This window comes from Rhinolophus ferrumequinum (assembly GCF_004115265.2).
Source record: "Rhinolophus ferrumequinum isolate MPI-CBG mRhiFer1 chromosome 15 unlocalized genomic scaffold, mRhiFer1_v1.p scaffold_54_arrow_ctg1_1, whole genome shotgun sequence".
NCBI classification, from domain to species: domain Eukaryota; kingdom Metazoa; phylum Chordata; class Mammalia; order Chiroptera; family Rhinolophidae; genus Rhinolophus; species Rhinolophus ferrumequinum.
Window position 1 is genome coordinate 1,515,852 of NW_022680357.1, and position 18,165 is coordinate 1,534,016.

General features: G+C 48.9%; 1 protein-coding gene across 1 annotated transcript in view; it reads left to right on the forward strand.

Moving 5' to 3' along the window:
- XPO6 (exportin 6) overlaps positions 1-18,165 on the forward strand; it is a 99,518-nt gene that overhangs the window by 71,888 nt on the left and 9,465 nt on the right. The window contains exons 13-17 of the mRNA XM_033101239.1: positions 3,692-3,851; positions 5,965-6,057; positions 9,203-9,347; positions 10,813-10,959; positions 11,695-11,884. Coding sequence (XP_032957130.1) covers positions 3,692-3,851; positions 5,965-6,057; positions 9,203-9,347; positions 10,813-10,959; positions 11,695-11,884 — 735 coding nt within the window. The remainder of the gene's footprint in view (positions 1-3,691; positions 3,852-5,964; positions 6,058-9,202; positions 9,348-10,812; positions 10,960-11,694; positions 11,885-18,165) is intronic.

The following is an 18,165-nucleotide window of genomic DNA, read 5'->3' on the forward strand; positions in this document are numbered from 1 at the left end:
CGGTGACCTGGCTGTGGGGCTGCTGGTAGGAGGGTCCTAGGCAGAGCCTTGGACAGGGTCCTTCTGCCTGTGTGTGCATCTGCCTTGCAGGTACTGCAGGAAAGAACCAGCCGCAGTTTGGGTTAACATGCCCCTTAGATGGCACGTGTGTTAAGATGAATTACAAGGAATTGCAGTTTTGTTTGGCCAGAAATGGCCAAACCTCTGCAATTTTGTATGGTTCAAACTCCTAGTTATTGGAAGCCACGCACGGCAGTCGAGCTGCTTCTCTTTGTGGACACGGCTCCTCATTAGACAAGTTAGGGCAGGTGTAGCGGGGAGTGACCGGATGGTGAGGACTCCCAGGAGGGTGATGGGACTCGGAAGGGACCCTCGGGGGTTATTTCAGCCACGTGCAGTTTGCAGGAATGTCTCCCATGTCTTCACATCTCTCCAGGACTGCGTGTCGCGTGTCAGCAGGCTCCGGCTCAGTTTGTGTTCCACCCTCCAGGAGTGGGGCCGGGGACGTGAGGAGGAAGTACAGGCAGGAGGTTTCCCCATGTCTGACCAAGCTGTCCAGGGATAGGGGGCTCCCAACAGGGACACTGGGCTCCGTGGCATCTGGGTGCGGTGCCAGCGACGGGGCCGTGCCTCAGGTGGTCTGTGTGGATGGCTGGTGTGGGGAGAGGAGGGCGGCGGCCCGGGCAGGGCGGCTCTTGGCTGTCTAATGACTGTCTGTTGGGCTGTCTGCAGACGGGACCTTGACTTACGGTGGTGTTTGGAGTTGGTTTTTAAGACAGAAACAGAATGTTTCCCTTCATGCTTCAAATATTTAAGAACCTAGTTCTCATGTACACCTGAGGGTGCCGCGTTCCAGGCATTCAGTACGACAGATAAGCTGAAAACCAGTGATCAGGGCGGAGCTTGTGGGAGACGGAGTGAAGATGAAGATGGGTGTGTGCAGGGAGAGTGAGGGGCCGTGGGCTCTCAGTCAGAGCCCACCCACACTGCTTCCCACAGAGCCTGAAGGCGTGGCGGGTGTGCAGGGGAACCGCAGGGTTTAGAAGTGTACCCTGGGAGTCGGCTGGCTCTCCATGACCCTGAAAATCCCAGAGGTGCTCGGGAGGTGTATAATCGTGCTCCTTTTGTTAACGGGGTGGGGGGGGAGATGAAGAGAGGGGTGTGTCCTCTCATGTGACCCAGCGTGGCCAGAAGTGGTTCCTGGTTCTGTCTGCTGTGGGCTCACCCGCCTGGTGCTGTGGGCTGGTCCTCCCGTTGCTCTGACGGGGGGCCTGGCTCAGGCTCCTGGATGCCCCCCCAGGGCCCTCACAGGGCTGCCTGGGGCGGACAGTCGTTTCTGCACCAAGGCTCTGCTTGCTCTCTCTGTGGAGGAAAGGACACGCGATCGGGGCCGGTCAGAGCTGGCCTTTGTCACCTTGTAAGGTCCGTCCTGGAGCTGCCCCTTCTTTGTTCTCCTTGGAATGTGAGCCACAGAGCCCTTGCCACAGCGTCCCCTTTGCCATGTGTTGTCACAGGTCCGTGCCCAGCCTCAGTGCTCGGAAGTCGGTGTAGATCAGGCATCAAACTGGCTACTTCACCCATCACCTTCTTCCCAGGTGTTCAGCCTTGCTGGTTGCTTCTCCACAGGTGTAGCTGATCCGCGTTCACCTTTAAATACTAATGTGACTATTCCCAAGGGCAGTTCGAGGACGTTAAGCTCCCAAGATTCCGTCTTCTGCTCCGTCTAGTTTGCTTTTTGTTCTGTTGTATTGAACTCACGTCTGCTCCTGGGGTCACTGGTGCTGTACCAGGCGCTGTGTGGCACTGGGCGTGGCCCCTTCCCATGAAGGACTTGAAAGTGAGAAGACTTGTGAATCATTCGTTTATCTGTCTGTGCATGAGGTGCCCGGGAGGAACTCAGGAGGTGGGAGGCATGTTGTCTGTTGGGGGAGAGCGGGCCTCCCAGAAGAGGTGCTGGTGGGTCTGCAGGAGACGTAAGAGCGAGCAAGGCGGATGGATGGGCAGTTGTAGTGCAGGGGATCCTGCCGACTTCGCCATGTGTCATGCGGGGTGTCCCGCGGGGTCTCTGGTCCCACTCCCCACATAAGAACGCAGGACATGGTGAGGCCAAACAGGAACACCCACGGAGCCATAGATGGGGGAGTCACACCACTATACTCTCACTGGCAGCTGGGTTGGAGACACAGGAACCAGGAGCAACACAATTCTCAACCCTCACTGTGCCGCTTGCAGGCTCAGCCACCATCTTCCTGATAGCCCCCATTTCTGCTAGCCTAGCCACGGCAGTTATATTAGTGCCCAATGGCTCACTGGTTACAGCTGACGGCCAACTAGCCACAGCTGCTGGCCATTTGATCACAGTTGATGGCCATTTACTACCTGAGCCAGCACCTTTCTATGTGAGGCCGAGAGCCTGGAAACTGCTTTTTGGGGCTCTGTCCCCACAGCAGTCCAGGAAGGGACCCTTTGTGCAGACATGAGGTGCCCGGGCGGCTGTCTGTCCCGATGATAGAGTGGAATCGTCGGGGGAGGTCGCGGGAGACCTGGAGTTGGTACTGGGAGTTCAGTCCCCCCTTTAGCTGGAGAGCCCAGGAGGGTTTGGCCCCTTGCTCAGGGCGCTGTGTGCTTCCCTGGGGGTTCTAGGAAAGTGTTGGTGGAGCGCCGCGGGACGAGGGCTGGTGACGACTGCTTTGAGGTGCTTGTCTCCCAACAGTAAAACCCTGAAGTGGCAGCAGAGGGCAAAGCCTTGGACAGTGTGGGGACTGGTGGGATCGCAGGTACCAGGGGCAGTGGGCTGACTGTACTGCCCCCCTCAGTCCTGCTGGGTGACGGAGGAGAATTTTATCGATCTCAGAGCCCTCCCCTCTGGCTGACGGTTCTTACTGTCTTTTTGTGGGCCTTGTGGGGAGAGGGGCCCAAGAGGTTGCCGAACTGAGGATGTTTTTGTTCCTCATCTTGGCGTCATCCTTGCTCAGCTTGTAGAAATGATGCTGAAACACAAGGAAGTTTCAGGCCTTAGAAAATCACTAGCTCTTTTTCTTTCATAATCATTACAAACATTGAATAACGGTGTATAGTTTACAGGGTTTTTCTGTGCATCCCAACTTAGCCCTTATAACAGTGAATGGGATAGTAGCTTATTTTTCCATTTTGAAGATGAGACAGAAGGGCTCGCCCAGGTCCAGAGCCAGCAGGTGGCAGGGAACCTGTCCCGAGTCCCAGTGCTCTGCTGGGTGTCTCATGCTCTGCTCCTACAGCTCTCCTGGGCTGGGCCGCCGAGCGACCCTGTTCTTTGAGCAGGGACCGTCCCGCCCCTCAGCCCATGGAGACGTCATCCTATGGCAGAGCCGTGCGCAGAGGGCAGGGAGGTGTGGAGCTGCTTAGACGGGCTTGATGAGGACAGCAGCTCTGCCCCGGAAATGGGGCCCACACTGGGCACATTACTGGGCCTCCCGGGTGTGCTCCCTTGTTTGTAAAATTGGTGGCATCAGGACCTGACAGGTGCTCGGTCCATTTGTCAGCCCCAGGCTGGCCCAGCCGCCCTGCATGGTCCCAGGAGTCAGCCTGTGTGGGTTGCTGAGTTTCGAGAATGGGTTTTGCTAAATGTAGCTGGCTTGGCTGAGCCGTTGTCTGTCGTGGTCACTAAGGCATGTTCTTCCCATGACAACATGTCTGCACTGCTGTGTTCCAGGCCACAGGCTGAACATCACAGCTGAGAACGACTGCCGGCGGCTGCACTGCTCCCTGAGAGACCTGAGCTCGCTGCTGCAGGCTGCCGGCCGCTTGGCCGAGTACTTCACCGGAGACGTGTTCGCCGCGCGCTTCAGCGACGCCTTCACAGTCGTGGAGAGGTAGGCTGGCCGCCAGGCCCTCTGCACGCTCCCCTGTGCCTCCGTGTGTGAGGGGCAGTGCACTCCCGCCAGCTGCTGCCCTGGCGCCAGGGAAACCGAGGCTCTGCCCCTGCAACGTGAATGTGGAGCCGTGGGTCCCGTGGCCTGTGAGCCTCAGGCTCCTCACCGGTAAAGTGGAATGGGGCGGAGTCTCTTGTAGGTTTCTTGGGGGAATTAATGAGATGAGGCACTTGGCACCGGGCCTGGTGTGTAGCAGACAACAAATACAGCTGTTAATGTCATCGAGGGTCTCGTATGTAGATGTAAAGACGGGATTAGCCAGATGAGAGAAGGCGAGCTCTCTGCTTAGAGGCTAAAGAGACATTAGGAAGGCCATGTTAATTAATAAAAGGACAAACAAGCAGGTAACAGGCAGCTAGATGTCACAGGTAGGACTTGCCCTGTCCTGGTGTAATAGGACTGGTTTTCTCGTCCTGTTCGGGTCCCAGGGAGTTAAAGCTGGGCCGCCTCCACGTCTGACCTGAGAGGGGTTCCCAGCCTTTCCACCGCCAAGCCCTCTCGCGACTTCCTCCCCTGGGGTCCCTCGTAGGGTTCACAGCTGCATTTGTTGAGGAACATTTCATGCTACATAGTCTGCCTGCTGCCCCTGTGCTCAGGAACTCATACACTTAGAAAGTCCTACGGTTAAGATGGAAGTGACGGGAGGTTCATGCATTTCACGGTGACAGTGAGTTGATTGGATCAAAACTGGGTGGATGTGGGTCCAGCCCGCAGTCGAGATGGAGACGCCTGGGGCTTCCCCTGGCCCAGTAGCCACCGCACTGCTAACACACTGAGGGGACACCGAGCCGCAAGCCTCGTCACTTGCCTACCAGGTTTTTATTTAACGGTTACTCTTAGTCTAAAAATAGAGATAACTAAGAATTTTAAGTGACTCTTTAAAAGCCAGATTAATATCGATAATAAAAGCGGCCTATGGTAGTAGGACGTTTTCGAAAGTCGTTTTGCACCTTCCATCTGTACTTGGAGGGACAGGTATTGTCGCTTGACCTGTGAGTCAGCGGGGCCCAGAGACGCTGAGCGCCTTGCCTCGGGTCACACAGCTCCAGTGACGGAGCCCGTGGACTAAGCAGCTTCCTGAGTCCAGGACTGTGCCCTTTGCTTCCAGGCCTCAATGCAGAGAGGTGTCTCTCTCAGGACCTGGGAAGTGACAGCATGGGACCTCTCTGCCCCGCTTCAGTCCCCAGGACCAGTACTTAAAGATACTCAGCTAATTTCATCTTCAACTTAAAGCGTGAGAGGCGGCGCCTTGTTACAGCCACGTGATCTTAATAGCCAGTGTGTTTAGCAGTGTTTTCACCTATAGGTTCCAGAAAACAAATCTGGCATTAAAACTGCTAACCATAGAAACATTAAAAGACATTCAAAAGTCCATTTTTAGTGTGGAACAGCGTTAAAGAGCGCCGTGGAATGTAAAAACAGAATGTAGTCGTCCTGTGTGAGTCACGCGCAGGAGGTCCCTAGAGGCGTCAGATTCATAGGGTCAGGAAGGAGAATGGTGGTTGCCGGGGCCGGGGGTGGGGTATGGAGAGTTATTATTTAATGGGTGTCGAGTTTTGCAGGATGAAATGGTTGGTGGTGATGGTTGCACGTTGTGAATATACTTAGTACTTATTGTATGAGCGTAAGGATGGAGAACAGTTTGCAGAGTGGACCCCAGGGCACACGGGGTACTCCTTCCTGGAGTAACTGTTCAGATTCCTAGTCACCACCGCCCCCTTGCTGGGAGGTCAGACTGGGGGCCCTGGCTTTTTTATTGTAAAATACGCAACCAAAACTTATATTTTAATTATTTTTATTGTATATATTATAGTACGTCATAGATAGTATATGTTAGATATTTATAGTGTTTTCAAAAGTTTTTGCTACTGTAAGTAATGTTTTCATGGGTGTCTTTGTGGATAAATCTTTTATGCACATCTCAGGTCATATCTCTGGGATGAAACTGAAGGTCTGGCCTTTATTTTGGGGACCTCTGTTGGTGCTTCTCCCCTTTTGTCTTCCTTTGGTTCAGAAGCTGAGTGTTTTCTCTCACCTGCTTCTTTGCCGGCAGGTTGGTCAAAGTCACTCTGTACGGCTCTCAGATCAAACTGTACAACATTGAGACTGCGGTGCCATCGGTCCTGAAACCGGATCTCATCGATGTGTAAGTACAGTCAGACGTCTGTCGTCTCAGGAAGGACCTTGTCACCCAGCCCCCAGGAATTGTGCAGATAAAGGCCACAGTGGTGGCTGCACGGGAAAACTCCCACCTCCAAACCTGGAAGAGGAAGATTGTTTGATGGAACACCTGGGCGGGGTGGGCGGAGGGAGTGGGCTCCATCAGGCGGCGGAGCTCTGGGAGCAGGGTGTCCACGGAGGGGGCGTCGTTTCAGGAGGAGAGGACGGCACAGGCGGAGACGGGGCGAGGTGGGGCTGCACAGGTGGGCGTGGGAGCCAGAGCACCGTGGATGCCGTGGGTCTGAGCCTAGAACGGACCGGCGCTGTGGTGTGCAGAGAATGACGTGGGGACACATCCGCTGACAGGTTCTGATGGATAGGATGGCATCAGGCCCAGGAAACAGCCTCAGGCGATGCTGACTCAGGACTTGCAGGGACCACGCTTTGAGAGACTGTATAGATGATCGGAAGCCATTAGGAAAGTGACCTACGGGGTAGAGGAATGGGGACTGACATGGGCCGTAGCCCAGACGTCACACTGCCCAGAAGGCCTGCTCGAGGCTAGAGCGGGCCACATCTGACCCGCTGCCAGCTTTTGTAAATAAAATTTTATTGGCACACAGCCGTGCCCACTCAGGGACATACATGTCGCTTTTGCATTATCATGGCAGAGTTGAATGTGACAGAATGTGTGGCCTGCACAGCTTGAAATATTTACACTGGTTTTTACAGGAAAAGTCTGCTGACCCCTGTTCGGGAGCGTTCTGGAGCTGCAAATGAGATAAATGATAGAAAGAGAACCTTTTTTCACTATGGTGGTTTCCATGTAGTAAATATTGCTTTCCTTTTTGAGAATTTAAAGAATGCTGTGAAGCTTCTCCTGCAAAAGGCACTAATTTGCCTATAAACACAATGCCTTGCGCACGATTTCTGGAAGTTTTAGAGCCCGTCCTTTTGGCCTTAAGGAGCTCTATTAATCTGATGGATTGACCGAAATTCTGAGCCTGTAGAGGCAGACTTCAAGTCCTCCCTCCTTCCTTTGTGCTCAGATCCTAAACGAAGGGTAAAACGGTCACTGGATTCTAAGTACAGAAGGCGAAAGAACTGCCCGGTCGTTATGAATTTTAAACTCTCTCAGTATCTGTATTTTCTTACTTTAAGGCACTTAGTAACTTTTCTTACCTAACTTCTTATTTTGAAAAAGTTCCAAGCTATAGAAAAGGGGGAAAATATAAGGAACACCTTTATACTCTAAGGATAGACTCATCGATTGTAAATATTTTGCCACATTTGCTCTTGTTTCTTGTGCTTTTTCTCTGTGTACACCTGTGTACATACACACATACTTTTTTTTGTGTGTGAACTACTTGAAAATAAATTGCAGACAATATGTTGCTTCACCAATAAATTCTTTAGCATGTGTCTCCTAGCAACAAGGTAATTCTCCTATGTAGCCGTAATACTTTTATCAACACTAAGAAACTTGCATGAATACAGCAATATCACCTACTATTTTTGAGAGAGAGAGAGAAGACACACGTACAGATATACTCCCAGTTGTCCCAGGCATGTCCTGTATACATATATACATGTATCGATTTGGATCCAAAGCGTAACTACTTACGAACCACAGATTAAATTTGTCTCTTAAAATCGAGAACAGTTCTTTCGATTGTGCATGTTTGCAGGGAAGAGGATGGGAAGATGGAGGGGTAGAGAGAGACAGACTGACGTTTCGGAGATCCAGCCCCGAAATTTGTTTTTTAAAGCAATCTTAAAAATCTGGATTTGTCTAGTTGTTTTTCCTCCTGTAATATTAGAAACATGTTTAGCAAGAAGACTACGTAGGTGGTGGTGTGTCCTTCCTCTTGCATCATGTCTGAAGGCACCTGAGATCACCTTGCCCTGGGAGTGTTGATGCTAAGTTTGATTTTAAAGTGGGTCTGCACATGTCCTAGCGCTGTCTAATGAAAGATCCTAGAAGCAGTGCTACCCGAGTATCCCGGTCTCGGTTTCTAAGGGTCATTCTCCACTAAAAGGCAGAGCTCCTTGAGAAACGCTCTGAGTTTGGGAGGGGGACCCTGGAGAATCTTGTTGAGTCAGGAAGGAAGTGCTCAGTGAATGTTAGGGACATGAAAAGGATGCAGGGACCAGCCTGAGAGGGTTATTCCTGGCCAGAGATGACAAGTGGATCATCAAGAAAGAATAACAATGATACTGGATTGTAACATTGAATATAAGAATCCATGCATCCATAGTGATTGAAAAAAGATGGGGAAGGAAAGCTCTTTTTTACAGAAGAATGTCAGCTAATGAACAGAAAAAAAAAAAGTAGAATTAGAAAAATCACCAGTTTGCATTCACCAATGCAGTAATGATTTTGGCAGGGATCCTCAATGGGTGATAAAACCATGGGTGTTTGTTGGGGAACAGTTTATTTACATAGTCTCGGAGGGTCACCCCACAGATTATGATAGGAAACGGAGAAGTTACATTCAGGTTTATTAGGAGGGGTGGTGTTTGCAAGGCCTGCCCCACGTTAAGATGTATCAGCCTTGATGAATTCTGAGCTTTCATGATGTATATTTTGTTGCCTGTGTAATGCCGTGCAAAATTGACATAAACCAAATAGTGTTTGCCACCTCCAGAGTTGTCCCGTAGTCAGATACAATACATGGTGGGACAGAGGCTTAAACTGGGGGAGCTTCCAGCAAAGCTTATTTGTAAAGCTTATTTGTAAAACCTTGTAGGGGTCTGCATGCACCCTGATCTGCAGCTGTGGATGTTACATTTTTACTAGTTCCAAAGTCAACTCATTATCACCTAAGTTCTTTGGTTCTGTTTTGTATTATTTATCATTTTCTCAGGGGAGCTCACGGGTGTCACAGAGAGATCGAGTAAGATCTGGGAGACATTTACCAACTGCCCTCTGGTTTCAGGCAGTGGTGGCAACATTTAGCGGACAGTTTCAGTTTGTAGGTGCTGCATGAGCCAGTAAACGATTTCCATGCTGTTGGACGGATCCTGGAACAGTAAATGCAGCAGATGGCATTCTCTCCTCCTGCGACACGTGTGATGCTACCATACGTTGACCGTGACCTCTGACCTCGCGCCCTCTCTCCTTCCCGCAGGCACGCCCAGTCCCTGGCCGCTCTGCAGGCTTACTCGCACTGGTTAGCGCAGTACTGCAGCGACGCCCACCGGCAGAACACGCAGCAGTTCGTCACGCTCATCTCCACCACCATGGATGCCATCACACCCCTCATCAGCACCAAGGTCTCAACAGCGAAGCTGCCCCTTTAGCTTCCTCTGTCTGTGCCTCTGTCCTCGAACCCGTTGACTGTAGCCCCAAAGGCTACATAGCAATAGACTCAGTTGTTACACTGCTGGGGTACACCTACGCGTCGTTTCACATAAGTGCACATAGAACTTCATGGTTTTAGTTCTCTGAGTCCTACGTGAATATGCGCTTATTGTGAAAAGTACAGCACAATTCAGATTTATAGACTGAAAAGCTGTGGTGCCCTTTACTCCCTTCTTCCCAAACGTTCTCCACGGCTGTGTGTCCTTCACACATGTTCCTCTTCTTACACACGTCACTGACAGTGGCCGATGCCTGGAGATACGGGTTCCTTTGCCCAGCAGTGTGGTTTGGCGTCCTTTACACGTGCAGAGCAACGTCGGTTTTGCAAACTGCCTCCTGTGGCTCTGCAGTGGGATGTATTGTAACGCTCATGTTAGCGGAGGTTGGACCCTTGTAGGTGGGTCCCTGAGAGTGGAACTGCTGGGTGGAAGGTTATGTCCACATAAACTTCAGTAGGTTCTAGGAAGTTATCCTCCAGGAAGACACCAGCTTATGTCACCAGAGCGTACAGATGCTCGTTTCTCTGTCCTATAGTTTCAATCACACACAGCATTCTGTGCCACTATTGACAGGATAACGAACTGTTTTCTGCAGCTTTCTGTTGTGTTTATCATTGTAATTTGTAAACGAGTTATGATATCCCATGGAGGGGCTGTTTTCATAATTTCCCCAGCTACTGCTGGACTTTTAAGTAGCTGCCACTTGAAAACAGCCATTGCAAATATTTCTAAAGTGCGTGCATTCATGAGCGTAACTTGCTCCTTTTAGGTAATTTCCTTAGAATCGGCGGTATTGTAGCGTGAAAAGTTAGGGATATTTTGTGCTCCCAGGAAATTATAGTAATGTTTCTTTCCTAAGCACATCTACGTGCCCCTGACGCTTTTGTGTATTGTTTTCACCATGTCTTCCCGGCATAAAGTCTTGTCTATAGAAAGTTCTCTCCTTTGCTAATGTGAAAAGGGCAGAAGGGTGCTGGAATCCCGTTTCTGACTGGCATGTTGAATGCAGGCAGTGGAGAGCCTGGGGACTGACGGAGCACAGAGGCGGGGCCCAGGGGTCTTGTTTGCTTGGAGTAGAGGAAGGAGGTGACTGGTCCCGAGTGGTTCGGCTGCTCTGCCCAGGAGGTTGGCATATGGTGCTAAGGCTGACGGGGAACCACTGTAGATTGTTGAGCTGGAGGTGGCGGTCCTGGCCTGCGGGAGGAGCTGTGCACATGGCAGAGAAGAGGACGCCTCTTGATGGGCGTCACCGGAGGAAAGCGCCTTTCAGAGAGAGCCCGCGCGCTCCAACGTGGCTGCCTCCTCAGAGTTCTTCTCATGCCGGTCCCTCGGGGGTGCCGCGAGCTGACGTGTCCTCTCCCCCCACCGCCCCCTTCAGGTCCAGGATAAGCTGCTGCTGTCTGCGTGCCACCTGTTGGTGTCTCTGGCCACCACCGTGAGGCCCGTCTTCCTGATCAGCATCCCCGCTGTGCAGAAACTGTTCAACAGGATCACGGATGCCTCTGCCCAGCGCCTCGCTGACAAGGTGAGGCCACGGGGCCACCTGGGGGCACCGGAGCCGGGGCTCGTCCCTGGGGAAGCTGCGGAGAAGAGTCTGGCCTTGCTTTGTGCACTCAGCACTTAATGGCCATGCCAACGTGGGCGGCTTTCCTGAGGCCTGGCACTGAGCAGCCTCCGTGCCCGCCTGTAATGCCCTCTGACGGGGCAGTCAGCGTGTTGGTTCACGCAGGAGCAGTGCTCCTGGTAGCGCACAGCGGCCGTGCTGCTGTCAGAGCTGGCAGTGTGGCTGCTACTGCGCGAGTCCTCCTGGGAGGCTCAGGCTGGAAGCTCAGAAACAACCCAAACGGTCGGAGGCCCCGCAAGACAGTTCCTTCCGAGCCCCTGGCTGCTGAGCTGGCACCAGGGAACACAGATGGGAAGCGATTGTGCCACCAGCGCTCTTCTGAGCTCCTCAGAGGGTGTCAGAAGCCAGCTGTGGAGGCCAGTTAGAGGCAGGGTCAGACGTGTCCCTCTGCTGGGGCAAGCACTAGATTAGAGGGGAAGTGACGGTGCCAGGATTGGTTATTGGGGCTGGCCCTGGTGTTATGCTTCCCCTTCTCTTTCCTCCCTGGGTCTCCCGAGTTGAAGCAAAGCCCCAGGTCCAGGTTTTAAGAAAGAAGCCTGGGGCCTGAGCTCGGGTACCCAGGGCTGTGCGGCACGGCCGCTCTGTTCTCCGGTGCTCTGGGACATCTTATGATGCATGCGGTGGGGTCTCTTCCAGGCTCAGGTGTTGGTGTGCCGTGCTCTCTCTAACATCCTGCTGCTCCCGTGGCCAAACCTCCCCGAGAATGAGCAGCAGTGGCCTGTGCGCTCCATCAACCATGCCAGCCTCATCTCCGCACTGTCCCGGGACTATCGCAACCTGAAAGCCAATGCGGTGGCCCCACAGAGGAAGATGCCACTGGATGACAGTAAGTGGCTGCCGGGCAGGGACATCCCGGGGAGCTAGCAGGGCCGCAGTGTTCTTTCTTTGTGGCAGCTGAAATTTGCACCTGAAGCTCATGAGGTGAATTCTCTGTGCGCAGTCACATGGCTGTCACGGGGAAGAGTCAGCCTGGGGAGACCCCACTTAGCTGTGGGGTTCAGCGAACACATCAGCGGGGTCTGTTTTCTGAGGGCAGGCTGCCCCTTCTCGTATTTGAAATGTAAAAAATAAGAAAAATGTTTATTGGAAGCACTATTGATGGTACCTTCTGTGGATAAAAAAAAAGTCCTGGAGGGATTACCGATCTATTTTAGATACTTGTACAAGCAAGCGAAGCAGTTCACCTCTACACACTGGGGAGCAAAGAATTTAAAAATTATCTTTTGAAACGTTTTAACCTTTCTCCAAATATAGATATTTCAGAGAGCTTCACAAGAGCTCGATATCTTCACAAATGGCACTTTAAGTTGATTGTTTATGTTAAAGGAGGAGGAAAAAATCCATCAGGAGTACTCAGTAGTGAAGTAGAAGGAGTCAGATTTCTCTGAAAAACCTTCCTGAAAGATTAGATGTACTTCTAAAATATGATCAGTTTCACAGTAAGGAAATAATGGGACATTTACTGGATAACATCATTATAGAATGTCAACAAAATACTTTGTGAAGTGTTAGAAATAGTAATAAATACTCAACATCTAAAGAAAATTACTCTTATAATTAGGAACATTAGAAATATGCTCATTGTACAGAAATATTAGAATAGTATAGAGAGGAAAAAAGAAACTCTGAAATCTCACAGTTTTAGTATTTTACAAAGTCACCATTTTAATTGTCCTGTTTTCCTTTTCCTGTTTTCAAATATGTTTTATAGTTACCTAGTTGCGTAAGAATGGCTGACGTGCTCAGGGCGCGCTCTGTGGGGGCATGCTGGCGTTGGCCATCTTCTCTCCATCGTCACATCTCTGACTGTGCCAGCGTCAGCTGTCACAGTCTGCTATTTGTCTGATCCCAAGTGTTTTAGACTCAGTAATTCATTTAATTCTCATATCAGCCTTATGAGCTAGGTACTGTGAATTATCCTGACTTGATCCATGAGGAAACTAAGGTATGAGAAGGTTAAGTAACTTGCTCGGGTGTTACATATAATTACTGTGGAATCGTGTTTTATGAAGTTTGTCTTTTTTTACTTTATCTTACATGTACTTGTATCAGTCAGCACTGGCTAAGTTATGGTGTGTGTAACAAACAATCCCAAAAGCTTAGTGGCTTAATGCAGGGAGAACTGTATTTCCTGTTGATACTACATGTCCAGCTTGGGGCAGGAGGGCTGGGGAGCTCCTGCTCACTCAAGGACCCAGGTTTCTGAAGGGTCCCTTCCGGTGAGTGCTTTCCTGTGAGTCGCGTAGTGGTGCGTAAAGCTCCGGCCTAGAAGTGGTACTTACCACTTTCACTTGTATTTCGTTGGCTAGAGTGCATGGTTACATGACCGTGGCTTAACTTCAGAGGGATTGAAAGCGTGATGCCAGCATGTGGGAAATACTTGCTGAAAAACATGAATGATTTCCACAGTGGATGTAATTAAAAACATAGTTAACATTTGTTGAGTGTTTACTGCATGCCAGACAGTGGGTTGAGAACATCATACACGTTATTTCATTTAGTCTTCCCATAGTCCTGTCAGGTATATCTTACCCTCATCCTCCAACTGATGAAATGAAGGCCTGGAAAGTTTTTCCTAGCCCGACTTTAAACTTTGAAAAATTTTCAAGCCTGCAGAATAGTTGGAAGAATAAGAAAATGAACAACTATGTATCTTTCACCAGTATCCACCAGTTGTTAATAGTTGGCCACATTTGTGTTCTTCCTCACTCACACATACTTCTTCTTTTTCACTGAGCTGTTTAAAGCAAATTGCAGACATTGACACTCTCCCTGAATATTTAACCTGTATCTTTGAAAACAAGATATCCTCTTAATATAACCATACCATTAACACAACCGAGCGGTGTCTGTCACATTATTATGATGTCATTTAACACATAGACCCTGTCCAGATTTTCCCAAAATATCCTTTTTTTGCTTTTTAAAAATCTAAGATACAGTCAAGGATCATGTGTTATATTTGGTTGCCAGATCTCTTTAGTCTCTTAATATAGACAAGCATTCCTCTTTCTTCTTTTTCGTGACCTTGACTTTGAAGAGTCCTGGCGTGCCTTTTTTGGTAGAAGGTCCCATATCTTGTTCTGTCTGATCGTCCCCCGCAGGTTTTGGCGGGGACACCACCCAGGTGGTGATGGGTGCTGCCTGTGGCATCGCTTCTGTTTGTCCCGTTATTGGATACTCAGCGTGCCTGCCTGCTTCAGGCAGTGTCCGCTGCTCTCTCCATTGTAACAGTGCCTTCACCCCACCGTGACCCCCGGGCCTGGCAGGTGGAAGGTGCTCGGATCAGAGGGAGAGTTGGGGCAGGAGTTGGATGTGGGGCTGAACGGCTCCAGACCTGCGCTCTTCCCCACACTGCCCCTTTTCTTCTGGAAAACGTAGTCTTTCATTGCCTTATAATAGCCTAGCCTGGGGCAGTACCACCATTTACATACCTGTGCCGTTACTACATATTTAATGGTGCTTTCATTTTTTTACTTGTATACTTTTGTGAATAAATCTCGGTTCTCATTTCAATTTCCATACACGTCAGAGGTCAGATTTTGGTTCCCTGACTCTTGGCCTTTCCCTAAACTGCTTTCCTTGTGCCTCGTGTGTGTAATTCTTGGGGAAAAGTCTGCTCGGTGCAGTTTCCTGGCTCAGAAAGTGCCCGTGTTGTGGTCGTGGTGCGTGATGGCTCCGTGATCAGCCGTGTGGGCGGGTGGGCCTTCATTCACTGTCCAGCATCCCCGGGACCAGCCTTTGTGGACCACGACTGTGTGAGCCGCTCTCTCCTCTCGTGCTCAGCCCCGTGAGTGAGGCCGCGTCATCTCTCCACTTCTTCATATGAGGAAACCGAGACTCAGAATGTTAAAGCTGATGAACTCAGGACTTAAAGCTGATTCCACCCACCTTCAAGCATGGACTCTCTGTTGCACCCTTCCCTGGAAGCCGTGTCAGCCCCCCACAGGCTGAGCTCGGGGGTCCGTGCGGTCCAGAAAGAACTGCCAAGTGGAGAGCAGCTCTCGGAGCCCAGCTCTGGAGCTCTCTGGCTGAGCCATGGTGGGCTTCCTGGGCAAACCATGTGTAAGGGGGAAAGCACCCCACCCTTGCTGGGGAACGACGGCAGCTTTCCTCTCCTGGACCTTCTGATACACCAGACACTGGGCCAGAATTACTCTGAACCCTGTCTCTGGTTGCCACGCCCCTGTGCAGGGTGGGGCTGTGGGCCGAGCCCGTGGTGCTGAGCCATCTCTGCCCCCTGTGCTGTCTGAGTCATCCAGTGGCTCAGACGTCAGGCTGCTGTCACAAGTATGTATTGTCAGCAGCACACAATCCGGTGCAAGGACAGTAACTGAAAACGTTGTCAAGCCACAGGCCCGTTAGGCCCAAGATTGATCGGGCAGTTTATTCCCAAACACGTCAGCAGTAGACGTGGTCACACTCAGAGATGAAATAGCCCGTTCCTTTACCAGCAAAATGAGTTCATTCGGGAATAGAGGAGAATTGCATCTGGGGACAAGCAGACTATAGGTGCTTATTGGAATTCTCATCTGCGGTCAAGACAAAATTCCTTTCTCAAGATTTCTTTTCCATAAACCTTCTGTAACTTTTTGTATCCAATTAGGTGATGTCCTCTATTTTTTCTTTTTTGTTTTGGAATAGTCATTTTACTTGAGGACAAAATTCTTTTTTTTCCCTTTCCAAAAAATGCATCTCTAGTCCTCATACCTTTTTTCATAAAAAATACACATCCTACTTTTCATATACAATCATTTTCTTTCATCCTTATTATTTCCCAGTAGTTTTGTAAAAAAGCTTTTTTCGGGGGGTAATAATTTCAGTGTTATTTAAGTGTTATTTTCTCAATTTCAAAAACTTACAAATCTGGTCTAGGAAAGAAGTGATCCAAGGCAGTTGTTCAGAGTAATGAAGCCTTACTCCTAGAGAACAGCATGACTGCCTGTGCATTACATTAAATGAAATAAACTTTTTCGACATAAATAGTTAGAATAACGATTAGAACAGGCAGGGGCAGTAGGAGCCCCACGATAATGCCGAAAAGGATAGCTCTGTGTCGAGTCGGCAGAATAAAGATTTGAAAGACGGGACAACTTCTAAACTGATGGCAGAGCTGTAAAGACCTGGGAAGCCACGACCAGAATCCTCAGTCTTGCAAGTCATAAGGAATGGGAGAAGTTCTTTTCAATAAAGATTACTGCCTGGTGACAAATCTGAAAAGACAGGCAGCAAAGTAGGAGCCTATCAGCGTGATTACAGCCTGGACTGAGGCGCTGGCGCTGTGGATACAGGACTGAAAGGTGTCGTTCTTGGACTGGCCTCTTCAGCCGGCTGGCAGACGTGGGGTCATTTCACAGCAAGAAATACAGGGTATAAATGGACCAGCATATACCTGCACATCCAGAATCATCTAAGTATCAAATAAGAGTTTATCAAATTGACGTGTGTTTCCTGTTTTCAGGATATGCCATGCATGCCGTCCATTTTGCACTTGATAAAATTATTCTTATTTACATATCGATCAATCCACGATCTAGAAATTAGAGACAGGCTTAAAGATATACCTTATCCGTTTGTCAGTACTGACAAACACAGATAATATGTATGTTTTCTGTTTCAGTAAATGTTAATCATAACTCAGCGGGGGGCTGACATCACAATTTACAGAACAAGAAGTTACAGTACATCTCTCTGTAGTGGGAGAAAGTCCGCAGGCGAGTTCCTTTGCTTCTTATTGATTTCCCATTCTCTCAGCTTCAGTGCCCGTACTTCGTGCACTTAATTTATGCTTATCAGTGTTGGTGTTTTGATGTTTTCTCTGTAGTTCATTTGTATTCTTAGCTCTTCTTCCAACTTTTTAAACTATTTGTAATCTTTGCTTTCTAGTGAAAACTAGGAAGCAGGCAGTTGTGAACGGTTTATCATATAATAGCATCCAGTAGTAGTAGACCAGCAAACTTATAAATACGTTTCATAATTTTTGGAGGTACATTCTTTCTCATAATAAACATTTTTTATATAAAACTCAAAGTGCCAAAAGTGGATAAATTTATGTTTAACATTCAATGTTTATTTTATTTGGAAATGATTTAGATATTCAGTGAACATCTGTTATTTAGTTTAACTTAGTATAAAGTTTGATCTTATTTGCATTTATTTAAATTGTTTTTAACAGTTATGCTTGGATTAGACATTACACAGCTAACCATCATCTTAAGTTATTTCCTTGCTGGCAAATTTTGTAACTGAGATAATATGAACTTATTTGATTTTCAGTAAACCTAGATAACATAAAAGTATTACACTAATAATTCTAAAGCCATGCGTATTTTAATTAAACCGACCACTTGGCACTAACGTGAATATTGAGTATTTCCCCTGAAATTCATTTGGGTTAGTTTCTGTTATGTTTCTGAGAGTATACTTAATTTATATAAATGCTTAATTTTTTAAAGCCCATTAAATAGAGCTCTTTACAAACCAATTTTGGTAATACATCTGAAGGTAGAAAAATATCGCATACATTTATAGACATACAGATAGACACAGATTTTTTAAAATATCAGCCATGTCTCAGGCATAAAACTCAAAAGAATAGTTGGATCCACATTGTGTTTCTGGCAGATATGGAGTAAGTTAAGGTTACCTGCTCAGATGGTCAAAGTTTCATAGCAAAGATTTTTTTAAATTTGCATGCTGTAAGGATCCTTTTTAGAGCTGTTTCTGGAGTTATTTTATCATTTTGAAGCTTCTGCATATCTACCAAAGGATACATTTCATTGTCTCTGAGAGGTTTGGAGTTCTCTCTCTTTTAAGGGTACTCTACCCCTTAAGGTGGACTTACTTAAAACAAAGGGTCCCCAGAATGGCCATTGCAATTCCAAACAGAGTACTCACCAGGAAGGGCGTGTCTCCATACAAACCGAAAGGATAAAGCCTTTAAATAGATCCCAGATGAAGTCGGAGGGCTCAGCCAAGGGGAAGGAGCTCGGCACCGCACAGATTGACCAGACCGCACGGAGAGGCAGCACTCCTGGGAGTGCAGAGCTCAGGAGGCTCAAGTGGCGACCTCACCAGCTGCTCAGGGCCGTCTCCTTTGGATACCAC